This window comes from Parus major, chromosome 6 (genome assembly GCF_001522545.3).
Source record: "Parus major isolate Abel chromosome 6, Parus_major1.1, whole genome shotgun sequence".
In the NCBI taxonomy this organism is placed as follows: Eukaryota; Metazoa; Chordata; class Aves; order Passeriformes; family Paridae; genus Parus; species Parus major.
In genome coordinates this window covers 15,417,716-15,430,922 of record NC_031775.1, presented here as the reverse complement: position 1 = coordinate 15,430,922, position 13,207 = coordinate 15,417,716, and the positions used below count along the sequence as shown (strand labels likewise).

Here is a 13,207-nt window from a genome sequence, read left to right as displayed (position 1 = left end):
AGAGGAAGGAGATGTCCAGCAAAAGAGTTGGCCTCAATCACATCCTGCTTGGGCAGCTCTAAATCCAAGGAGAGATGAGCGTGCCAGCAGCTGCGAGTGGGGAGATGCAGCTGCCAAGAACTTCCAACCTCTGACCCAGTTTGAAGGAGCGCATCTCGCCCAAGGCGGCGCAGCTGCAGGGACTGTGCAGGCAAACCCCGCAGGCTGCTGCACCACAAAAACATTCATCATCTTCTACACGGGCTAAGAGACTTGCAAAGAAATTATTTACAATAATATTCATTAGGCAGTCTCTGAAGGCACAGCTGGCTGGCATCCTCATCTGAAAAATGTCTGAAACAGTATCCCAAATTAAGTTTCCAGATTTTCTCAGTTATTCAAGGTATTATAAGTACTATCTGACTTCTCTGGAGAGGCACATATAGCAGTGTCTAGTTGACAGACAGTGACTGGGACAAGCCACAAGCATTCATACAAATGGAATCTGCAATTTACTACATTATCCTTGTCATAACAAAAGGAACAAAGGGGGCTCCTTCTTCAGCCAGGATGGAAAAGGGGCACATAAGCCCTACCAATCTTTTGGCTATAAATCTACAATGATGCAATTTTTCTCAGTTTTACTAATAGGAAGGTACTTCATGCTTCATGGTATTGCCATAAAACTTTGATGTAAGCATTATCCTTATCCAAAAGACTTCCTCCTCCTATTAATTGCAAAGTTTTTCCTGTTGTGAGTTAATTTTTCTTGCAACAGGACTTCTTAAGATCTCATCTTTTACACGCAGGATGCTGACTCATTACTGAGTTTCCTTAATCAAGGGTTTATTTGCACCCTCCCAAAGCTGGCCACTGACATCAGCAAAGTGAAAGGATCGTGTCCAACCATGAAAAATAATGTTCAGGAATGACAAGACTTGTGGCTAATAATAAACTACTATAAACTCCCTCACAGGCAGCTTGCCTACCTTTTTCTAGTCTTACACCTAAGGTTCATTTTACAAAAGCTGGCTAATAAGAAGTAAACATGGTTCTTACCATAAAGATCTAAAAGAATTCGGCAAAAATGAGAGGTTTCTGTTTCAAACATATTTGATCCCTCCACTCACACTTAGAAAGTCGTAGCGCAAGTTTGGAGAGACATTACATGTAGGTTATGAAGTAATCCGACAGGTTCACAGAATTGCATTTGAACAAAACACATTAAGCTTTAATCATATTTCTGTCAACTTCTTAAAGGCATTCTATTCTTTTCACTCCATCTCCAGCCTAGTGAGGGATTAGTCTAGAGACTATAGTCAGCCATTTGAAGATGCTATTCCTCAGTGATCTTCAACAGCCAAGTGTGCCTACATTCATTCTGACCCATCACCATCTCAGCAAATCTGAACATTTTTTGAGAAAAGAAACCATCAGCTTTTCTTTAAAGGCATAGGCACAAGGAGCTATATAGAAAATTTTAAATACATGTGCAAGACATTTGACGCATGCTAATTGTGGAGACATTTAGGGCCATTTCTCAATTAAAGATCAAATTTCCTTAGGTATGCAGCTTAACTGTGTGCAGGGCATACTGTCAAGCTGGTTTCCCTTTTGGTAGCTGTACCTCTTAGCTCATGAGGCTTTATCTAAAGACCATGCATGCTTTAGCCAAACAGAAAGCTCAAACTATGAGCTATTACTGATACTTTATTCAAGATTATGTAAATTCAACAGTGACTCTAATCTGGAAAACATTATAGCACAAACCACATGACTAGGAGCAACTCAATTATAGTTAAGGATTGTTGCATTACATTTGCTTTTCTGACACTTTGGAGGAGTTAAAAAACGGGAACACTACAGTTTAAAACAAACACAGCCACTGAGGGACAACAGAAGAAATTAGAACTATTTCTTCAGATCATCATCTTCAACAGGTTGCCCAGGAAAGCTGTGGATGCCCCATCCTAAAAGATTGGACAGGGCTTTGAGCGATCTGGTCTATTGGAAGCCGTCTGCCCACAGCAGGGAGAGTAGGACTCCTTTCCAACCCAAACCATTCTATTGTAACACGATCTCCAGAGCAAATAACTACAAAACAGTAAGGAGATGACAAGTAACATTGTGCAGGTTCTCCATTTCACTGGATGGAAGAGACATCTGGACTTCACCACAGTATTTTCACAGCACAAGGCCAACAGCATGCACCTGCAAGCAAACCAAGAATGCTTGCCTCCTCTCCCACTCAAAGAGGAAACCACTCAAATAAGAAAACTGCATTTGAAAATGTAGAAGCAGCATTCTGTTTACTTCACAGTACAAACTACAGAGTAAGTTGGGTTGGAAGGGATCTTTAAAGGTCACGTAGTTTCAGCCCACAAGACTGCACTTTCTGTAATCTCATCATTTTCTTGCACCATTTCATTGTGTGACAAGTCCCATTCCATTAAAGTCCTTCAAAAAGATCCTCTTGTTTTTCACTTTGGTTGCTCCCAAAAGGCTCTCTTTGCTACAAAGCTCTTTCTAGGAGATAACACTGCTTCATTCACAGCCATTTGCACCTGCCAAACACATCAGCTTATTTGGAATTTAAGAAAGGAGACAGAGAAAGCAGCCCTCAAGAGATTACTGTTTTAACCAACACAGGGGACATTCATATTTCTTATGTCAACAAATCTTTGAGCTTCAGGTTTGAACACTAACATTATGTTAATGATGCATTACCAATTACCTTTGAAGACTGACATTTTAGGTATTATTTGATCAAAGATTCCACAGGAACAATTATATGGAAGTGCAACTTTGTAACACAGGAACAGTGGAAGGAAATCAGAGGTATCTTTGTGAAGAATTCCAGTAGCTCAAAAGCAAGTTTAATTTATAGTATTATTTTGCAACAAAGTATCTTGAGTGAGATTAAAACTTTAATTTAAAGATGACATGTTTCAGAACTCTAAGCAATTTATCACAAGTTGCCTACATAGGAAGTCTTCCATGAAAGGATGTCAATGGAAAAATGGGTCAGATTGCAGAATACCATGTTAAATATGATAAAATTTTATGGGAAATTAATGCAAGTTCTAATGTCTTGACAAAAACAGCTTAAATGGTTTTTGAACATATATCACCTTTTTGTAAGTATTTTTTATAAGTACTGACATGTACTGAAGAATGTACAAGATAATAATAAAATGCAAATTCCTTAGTAACTACTATTATTTAAACAAAGACCTAAAAAAGTGTTCTCAGAGCACCCTGTGGTCATACAACACCAGTGTGGATATAACAGAGGAATGCAGTACCTGTGTGTTATTTTTACAATTTTCCTACCTATAGTTGTGTGTTTACTCACCTGCTGAATAATTTTGGAATCTTTTGGAAGGTTTTCCCTGGGTGGGACTTTTCCAAACAACTTCCAACCAGGAGCGCTTTGGACAGCAGGTTTGAGTTCCTTTGTCCTTTTAGTGAAAAAGTTTCTGAAAAGACAAGAAGGTTTTTGTTCTGTTTATTATAAGCATATAAACAAAGTATATTGTGCCTACTTACATTTCTTCAATTTCTCCACCAGTTCACCACTTGGGTGAAATGTAGAGGTTTACTGCTTAGGAAATGCATAGTGCATTCTACTTTAAAATAATTAATTTGAAGTTGTCATCTTTCATTACATGTGCTTTAATGCTAATATTTGTACTTAACACTCAACTTTACTTCTAAACTAGTTTATGCAGTATCAGAGCTTTTCTTAGTAATAGCACACACTTTCTTAAATACAAACAGCATGTAATAGACTCTCAAACTTCTGTTTGGGGTTTGCTTTAAGTGTTTCTTCCTCACTTACTTGGAGACTGAAATGACAACAGCTGAAAAACCCTGTAATTTAAGAGATTTTTGTTTTTAAAAAACAAAATTATTTATATATATTTTGTTTTATAAAAAACAAAATAAAACAATTATTTTAAAAAATAGTTCACCTCTTTAAAAAAAAGAGGTGAATTATTACTTCTATCAATCTTCACACCTTCAACTTTCATAGCATGGACTAGAAAAGCAGGCAACAATCACACAGCTTCAGTTTAGAAGATAACCTTTACCAGTGCCTAAAGCAATTACACCCAAAGAGGCAGATGACTGAATTGCTCTTACTTCTTGGAAAGCCAGCCATCACAAGACCATGTTAGTGAGCACTGATCAGATACTCAGCTGTAATATTTGACTCCAATCACAAGCTCTCACAAAGCACGTTACATACAAGTGCTTTAAAAATGAAAGAAGTGTATTTATTCTGAATACTGGAAAGTTACTTTCCAGAAACTCATAATACAAAAGGATTAAAAGCCCAGTAGCCTGTAAGGTTATTTCTCAGGAAGCTTACCAGCTGACCTCAAAGAACAGAATATAGGAGTACTTTTGATGGAAGACCATTTTTGTACAGTGTTAACTAGCTAATTTTACACTCTTCTTCTGGAAAGAGATCCCCCAATTTATTCTTCTTAAGCAAATACTTAAAGTATTTGCTGTATTTTAAAACATAATTCCTTTTCAAATTGGAAGCAGTCACATTTGTGCACAGCAAACAGACTCTTAGCTTTGCCCAGATAAAAAGAGCATGCTTCAACAACCACAATCTGTCTGAAAAGTGCTCAGGGCTCTTAAATTCCAGTGCTGTCAGGGTTTCTGGCCAGGCAGCATAGTTTTACAATTAGAAACTGTTAGTGTTTGTAAGATGTTGTATGGTCTTCAAACACAAGCTATCTTTTTAGTTCCCAGAATGCTTTTTGTTATTTGGGAAACAAGCAAATGCCTGTCAAAAATCATACTTTTTTGTGCAAATTTGCATGAATGAACTCTACAGACTGTGGATTTGTGTGTAGTTGAGATTTAGCCACCAGCAAACAGCAAGCTGGAGAGATAGAGAAGTAGGTGCTGATAGAGCATGGAAGCCTCCCAAAAACTCCCATAAGCTCAAGACTGGTGGTCCTGTGGAATCCAGAAAAAAATCAAAAAATTCAGAACACCAAGATTTCCTTCACTCTATTTGAGGCCACTGCCACATCTACACACTACCATCATCAACAGCTTGTCAAAAACATTTTAAAAGACTGCATTCAAGAAAACAGAGTTGCTATAGACAGGAAGGGAGTACAGGATTACACACACACCTGATGAAAGAGAACACCACGAGAGATTTTTTTGGAACACCCAGATAGAATCTGTTGGTACCCCAGTACACTGGGCCACTTCTGTGGTTTTCCCAGATGTTGTTCCAATACAATTACTGGGAAAGTACATTTGGGGAATAACTGATTGCATGATTTGAATAGTTGTTTGCCATTAATGGAATTGAGTCATTGCCATTAATAATAGTTTAATTAATACAGATTGTTCTAGAAAGCATTGTTGTGATTCACAGATCCTACAACTCCGTCCCCATCACAGAAATTTGTAATATTTTAGTCCATCCCTGGGGAAGCAAAGTAAGCACTCAGAAGCTCCAAGACAGTTGTTTCTGTTTTATAGCCTACAAAGGAGGAACAGTGAAAAAGACCAGCCATGGTACCCATGCCTTTAAAAAACACCATCCTCAGTCAATCCCAAGACTGCACACCATTAGTGAAATGAACAGATCCACTCAGTAAGACAAAAAAAAAAAGTACGCTTACATAAATAACACAGGCTTATTTCATAATGATGCTTTTCACAGTGCTTTCTTTACATTGTCTTCAGGAGGGAAAGCAGAGCATTTGAAGAATCAACAAAACAAGACAGAAGTTTTCTGAAGACAACATGTCACTCTGCACTACCCCACAGCCTTGCCCTTCAATCTGCAACAGCTGTATTTGAACTTGATTAGAGAAGACTTTTTCCCTCAAAAGCAGGTATGTGGGAAGGTACATTCTGGAGTACCTTTCTTGACTTCATGGGTGACAATAACCATCCAGTCTCTGTACATACTATGGAATACCACCAGGATTACTTGGCAGTTGAACTCCACTGCTTCTAGCATATGTAGAAGCTGAAAGATGCATTTAACATTGATGACAATCTGTCACTGTATAAAAGCCAGTTCATTATTAACCAGTCAGCTGGTAGATTTTTAAAAGGGAAAAAATGTGTAAACATACAGAAGTTTTTTATTAATATTTCTATACAAAAGATTTAGGCATGCTCATGGCTTTTATAAGATTTAATTTTTCATTTTTCTAAAACAAATAAAACATTAAAACAAACCCTCCAGAATGTAGTCTGGAAGGAAAGAAGTTTTACTTTTATGAAGCACATATTCAATGAAGTCTGTTTCTTGTGAAGTCGAAAAGCTGGTAAAACTTTGTATCATGTCAGAATAAACTTCACATAGGAATTCTAATCCGAGGGAAATTAATGAGAGACTACAAATAAGCTTTGCTGAAGATGGAAGGACACTTTTTAATTGTTTTGGCATTGTTTTGGCAGCTAACAGTATCACATCTGATGTGTTCTTGACAGCAGTAAAGCCTTACAAAAGCCTTGTTAAAGAACAGCATCTGTGAATGCTTACAAGTTGCATTCACTGAACTGCAGGAAGTGTACTAGATTTGATGTATTTGTTGCTGCTTAGAATATTCATGAGTCTCGCTGGTCCCAGGAAGAGTCAACTATTGAAATAGCTGAAAAGTCAATAGCATTTTGGTACAGAATCTCAAAATGCATTTGAAAACTTCAAAATTCCTTAAAAAAGAGCCTACACTTTAGAACTGAACAATTCTTTCTGTTGCAAGGACCCATGGGATGGAAGTATTAAATTAGTTCATTGATTTAAGCTCTGGTTTACAAAAGCCCAGGGGAAAGCTGCAAGGATTCTTTTTTTCCCCTGCTTCTTTTATATAATACATATTAACACTCTCAAATAACACTCCAAAATGTTTCAGTAGGTGCCTTGAAGAGTTCAAAAGCTAAATGAAGTGCCACAGAGTAAGTTACTGGCACAGATCAAGACATCTTATTGCTAACATGGTTTGGATTATGCTGAACAAAAACCTATGGGCTGTGATCACACAACTACAACAGCTGTAATGACAGCTATGACTGGTGGTTTTCCCCCTTATTTTTAACAGTGTTGCTTCAACTATTCCTGCCTGTGCCCAGGGTAGTCTGTGCAAATTTCACCATACCGGTGGTACAGCAATTCAAAACTGTTAACCATTTCTACAGATGACACTAACATTATGCTCTACTAATGAAATTGCTGGTTTCCACTCTGCCTTTGCTTTTAAATTCACTTTTGTGATGCTATTTAAGACTAATTACTGTAGTCTAAATGCAATTAGAATTAAGTTTCAGGGGGAGGATAGGTGGAACGTGATACTTTAGTGAATTTTATTTACTTTGGGGTTTTGGCTTCCTCTTCCCTCCCCCCAAAAAAATCTCAACACAAAAAACTTCTTTTCAATTTCCAAGCTAGCTATAGGTCAGTCCAAGAGGATAACAGATTTCCAAGATTTAGAGGAAGTTACCAGAAAATATGAGACAATTACTTCAACCTTGATATTAGATTTTATCCAAAACCAGACTGTGCTGTATTTGCACAGCAGCCACTCAAAGAAAACTGAAGTGCTTTGAACAGCAGCATCCACGAACATCAGCAGGTATGAAAGGCTCCAGGGTAGACACATCTCCAGCACGCTGCCTCTAGGTATAATTGAGTCAGTTCTCCACAAGAACAAGAGTCTGACAAGAATCTTTTGTTTGACCAAAAATGTCAAACTAATCTAGTTTCAAGCTACACATCATTTTGTACAGTTCTTTCAACAAAGATAAGATATATGAATTTTCCCTTTGTACAACTCCACTGTGTGCCACCAACAACAGGTTATCAGTATTCCAACTGCTGTGTGCATCCAAGCAATACCTTAAGTAGCTTTCCTTCCCAAACAATCATTACAACTCCTTATACAGGCTCAAGCTTCACCTATTCTGATGCTTTTAGCAATCTACAGGCAGATTTCAGGTGTAGAAGCTTGGGTGTTACAGCTGAGCCATTTAGGATAAATATCAGTATAAAGCATACTAAAAATGAGACTACATTTTTCTAATTTATTCATTTTGCACTACAGGAAAATGGCAAAATTCAAGTGGTCTCAGAGGATAGCATAAACCCTGTGACCATTATTACTGTTATACATGAGGAAAGTATGTTTCCTTACAGTTCACATTAATATACAAATAAATTTAATTTGAAATGCTGCATTATGTTAGGAAAAAAGAAACCCTAACAAAACAAAACACACACCCCAAAACACAACACAAACAAAAAGCCAGAAAAACCCAAACAGAAAAAAAAACAAAACAAAACCAACCACTGAACTATGGGCATCCTTGGCAAATACACAGTGTGGCACCAAAGAAATATTTTCTTTCTAAATAAAATATTCAGAATTTAGGATTATTTTACAAATAAATTAATGCTCTGTTTATATCTCAATGCTGAAAGGTAAACTAGTATTCTCTGATTTCTCATCCTTACAAGATAACTTTGAGCTTGCTCAAAATGTTTACTCATTAATTTACATATAAAATAGCTCCAAAAAGAGACCTCAAGTTATACTACCACAGTAAAAGTTACTTTTCTTTAGAGAAAAAAGCTAACTGTCAAAATATTTTTCTGACTTTTACTTTACACACGACAATCTGGTTTACTTTAATTTTCCATCATCAATCATTTCTTCTCATTGCATCCATCTTTCAAGAGCTTTGACAACAGGGAAGTTGTTATGCTTAGGAAACAAGATTTGAAAGCCAGGAGAACTGACAGAGGAAGTGAGGGCTGATTAGATTTTCCTTTTGATTAAGCATCTAGTACCTGTTAGTAAACACTGCATAAGACAACTGCATCATTTTAATTCCAGGGAAGCAACACACAAACAGGAAGGAATCGGCATCCCGTCATGAACATCCTCACTCTGTCATATATAGCTTTTCCTCACAGCATCACAGAGGCTCAGGAAAATCCAGCATAGAAGTAATGTTACAAATGAGCACCAAGTTGGACCAAAAAACCCAGCACGTTTCCTCTGTGTTTTTAATACAGTTACAAAAATGCAGTGAAAAGCCCTGAAGTTAAATTCCTCTGCAATAACATTAAAAAATCTACTGATCCCAATAAAACCTCAGAACATGTAAAAGGGATGAAGCAACAAAATTCATTAAAAACTGCATTTGTATTACAAAACAACTGATTTTGCATCTCCATAAAGAACAGAGTTCTGCTTGTACATGCAATCTGCTCTTGCTCCATCCACCCCATGCTAATTTTTTAATAAGCTTCATAGGCATACAAAATAGGTGTATGATTGAAACTTGTTGAAATTTGAATTAGCTGAAAGACAAGCTGATAAGGAAATTACTTATTTACCCAACAATCTTTATCCAGAGAGCTGTATCAGTAAAGAGTTAGGAGAGGCATGTTCCAGGAATCACTACAAATAGAAAACACTAAAATGAGAAGTCTTCCCTTTAAACCACACTTTTAGAACCAATTCTGAAGATCTCTACAAGCCTGCAATTCCATATTCTGTCATGACTACAGCCAAGTACATAACAGCAACTATTATATTCATATTGACATCTCTTTACTAGGCATAAAACACAAAAGCTGCTTAAGAACACAGCAGAATTCTTCTCCATACTCGAGTCTTGGTCATTCTGTTAAGGTCTCATGTGCAATAATTTGGAAATAATAGCAGACAAAAAAACATTGCTTTATGAAGCAGAATTAGTCCCTCTGCTTTAAACAAGGCTTTTCAATAATTTACATGCAGAAACAAAAGTAACTCAACTCTAAGCATAAATAATGAATCATTGAAAGGAAATAAAACCTTTTTGGTTAGCTACTTACAAATCCCGCAGAGCAACAGGCATTCTACATTTTTAATTTCAATAGCTTCAAGTGTCACCCCATTTTGATCCAACACATTTATGATTGTTCTCAGCACAAGTTTCAAAATTCTGCCCCATACTGGAAGAGATGTGACCCAACTAATTTTACAGTTTACATGTTCCACCATTTTGCTACAAGCAGCAGCTAGATACAAGCTTCTCTTTTAGTTTTATTACCCCAACCACAGATTTATTACAGGAGGTTTCTAGTTTTAGCACCTTCTAGATGTAAAGATCTCCTCTTTCTCTCTGCACCAAGACAACCCTAAGAATATCCCAAACTACCCTCTCCACAGAAGCCTCAATGTTTGTAATACTCTAAACCTGCAGTCTTAACTCCTATACAAGCAAGCTTTTGGCCTCTCTTCCCTCCCCACCAAACAAAAAAAGTAAGGAAACATAAAAACCCTACCCGGAACAACAACCATCATCAGCAAGATCACGCTTGTAGTATTTTTTTTAATTAAATATGATGTCTCCATTTATATTAGTTGTCAACTAGTTGTCAACTAAAGCCTTGGCTACAATTAGGTATACCTGAAATTTAATGAACAAGCTGCTAAGGATTGAGAGGTTGGGAAGGAAGTGGCTTCTGGTGTCTTGGGAAGGACAGAAAGATTGACAGAACTATCAAGGAACTGCACTGATGAGACTAAATTAGATCAACACTCTTGTCAAGCTCCTAGTGGATACCAGTCTCAAAGTGGCTTTACAAACTCTGCTGGCAGAACAGTTTTACTACAGGTACACAAACACTTGGGAAGTTTTAAGAGTTGAAATTGTTAAGCAGTATTACAGAACACTTTGCACAGAACACTCACCAATAAACAGTATTTTACCACACTACATTATACTCCTAACAAAGAGCTATTGCACAGGTCAGCTTTACAAGCAGCTCAAACATTCAAAAACAAGCAGACACATAAGCAAGGTAACTGATGGGGTTAATTTTCAAAATGGTTTAATACAAATAAAGGAAGAGAATCAGTCTTTAATTTCAGAGTGAGGTAGGAAAACAGAGCTTTATGCTATATGGCTTTATGCCAGACTGTTCTAGCATCTATAAAGCTATTTTGACATCAAACACTATGGTCAATCTTCTCTAATAATGATCAAATATCACCCACAGTATTTAAAACAAAGTCTTAGATGACAGCTGCAAGAAGTGGAGAATTTTTGCCAGCTGACTACAGATATTCTGTATATCTGTATTTTCTGAGGTTTTTTTTTTTTTTTTTGTATGGCCAGGAAATCTACTCCAGCAAAGTCACAGCAAGTTAATGAGCAACATACCCCAAGCAAAACAGTGCTAGAGGAACAAGACCCCTTCCTCCCACAAACCCACACAATGGGGAAGCCCACTTCTTCTTCTTGCACAAGTAATGTCCTACAAACCCTTCTGCTGCATCAGTTCCAAGACTCTCTATACCTTGCAAGCCAAGCCAACTCACAAGTGCCACAGAAAACCATCATCACTTTTTCACTCTCCAGCTTAATGAGCTACAGCACCTCACAAAGGATCATATAAATACCAGAAGCAGGGATGAAACATTTTCTTTGTTTCCTGACAACAGCCAATTCTTCAATCAGCTCACCAAGATGTCTCACAAAGTACAGCTTAATTAAACAAACCACCTGAAATTGTTCTAGAGGTGACCCACTTTAGTTAAGGCAAAACTCACCAGCTTTATTAGGGCAGTCATTATAACTACAGTTCAAATGTTTCCATACAATGTGCTTTCAAGACAAAGGTGATGAACATTTCCAGCCTTTGACATGGCCTACAAGTCTGTGAACTCTAAGTTTAAACACAGGGCAGAGTTTTATTTTGAAGACTGTCTCAGGGGTGATTGGAACTCTGACCAGCCTGGTTAAACCTCAGTTAATATTTTTCCTTTCTGGTGCCTGACAGAGTGCCTGACAACTACCTGATTGCACAACATAGCTCTACAAGCAAGGCATTACTGTAGTACTTGGGCAGTCACTCACCACCTTGGGTTTCAGCTGCAACTAGCAATTTGCAATATATTTTGTGTCATTGCTTCAGTGATCAATTGGAAAAATACTACAAAACACAATAATTAATTTTTGATCTATTAGCTGATATGAGAAGGCAGGGGACTGATTTAATTCAGTTTTGTCTGATAACTTTTTTCCAATTGGAAGAAATTTTCCAGTCTACCACTCCGCTATTTACAGAATTTGAGGAACAGCAAGCAATTCGCAAAACACAATTTACAAGAAAAAGGTAAAAAAATGAAATAATTTAGGTTGGAAAAGACCTCTAAGATAATTGAGTCCAATCACTAACCCAGCACTGTTAGGATCACCACTAAACCATGTCCTCAAATATCACACCTACATGACTTTCAAACATCTCCAGGGATGGTGGTTCAACAACTTCCCTGGGCAGCCTCTTCCAATGCTTGACCAGCCTTTCAGTGATGATGCTTTTCCTAATATCCAACCTAAACTTTCCCCTGTCACAACTTAAGGCTGTTTCCCCTCATCCTATCACTTGATATCTGGAAAAAGAAACTGACACCCACATCACTACAACCTCCTCTCAGGTATTTGTAGAGTGTGACAAGGTCTCCCTTCAGCCTCCTGTTGTCCAGACTAAACCAGCCCAGTTCCCTCAGCTACCTAAAGGCAGACAGATGCAAACCACACAGATACCTTTGATAGCAAGTGGATTGAGCTTTAAATCATCTTGGCATACAAACTGCTTCATTACTGCCCAGCAGCAAGACAGACCAGATCCTACATCAATGAATACATTAGGCAACTGAAGCAATACAGATAGAACAGAGCTTTGCATGGTCTGAGGCCTGACCACAGGCAAGCTTAGATTGCCTATTCCTACAGCTGGCCTTCAGGAAGTTTAGACAACAAATGTCACAGGCAAGAGGAGCCAACAAGGAAGCTTTTATTATACTACATGATCAAAAGACATTCTTTCACTTACCCAAGAGCACATTAAATAAAACTTCCCAATATAACAATGGAAACTGAACATAGCTTCTTCTTAATAAAGGAGTACCTTGAAGAAGGGAGAAAAATTGTAGGGAAGTACTCCTCTAGGCTACAGCTATTCTTTTCAGTCAGGACATAAGAAAGCAAGAGAGGAATTTAGAAGAACACCAGTCTGTTTGGATCTCAAAAGTTCTAAAAGGATAAACTCATCTGTGACCATGAAAACTAGTTTTCTACTAAGTGAAGTCATAAGTTCACCCACACACACACAAGAGTTCATCCACACTCTTCCTCAGACTGTTACTCCAGTATCGAGCCAGAAGCCAAATACTCTGCA

At 37.6% G+C, this 13,207-nt stretch overlaps 1 protein-coding gene across 3 annotated transcripts in view; it reads right to left on the bottom strand.

Annotated features, from left to right (window-relative positions):
* The window catches only part of TBC1D12 (TBC1 domain family member 12), a 41,556-nt gene that overhangs the window by 20,781 nt on the left and 7,568 nt on the right, over window positions 1–13,207 (bottom strand). For all 3 annotated transcript variants that reach the window (XM_015632752.2, XM_033515745.1, XM_015632754.2), the window contains exon 2: window positions 3,335–3,458. In XM_015632752.2, the coding sequence (XP_015488238.1) occupies window positions 3,335–3,458 (124 nt within the window). The remainder of the gene's footprint in view (window positions 1–3,334; window positions 3,459–13,207) is intronic.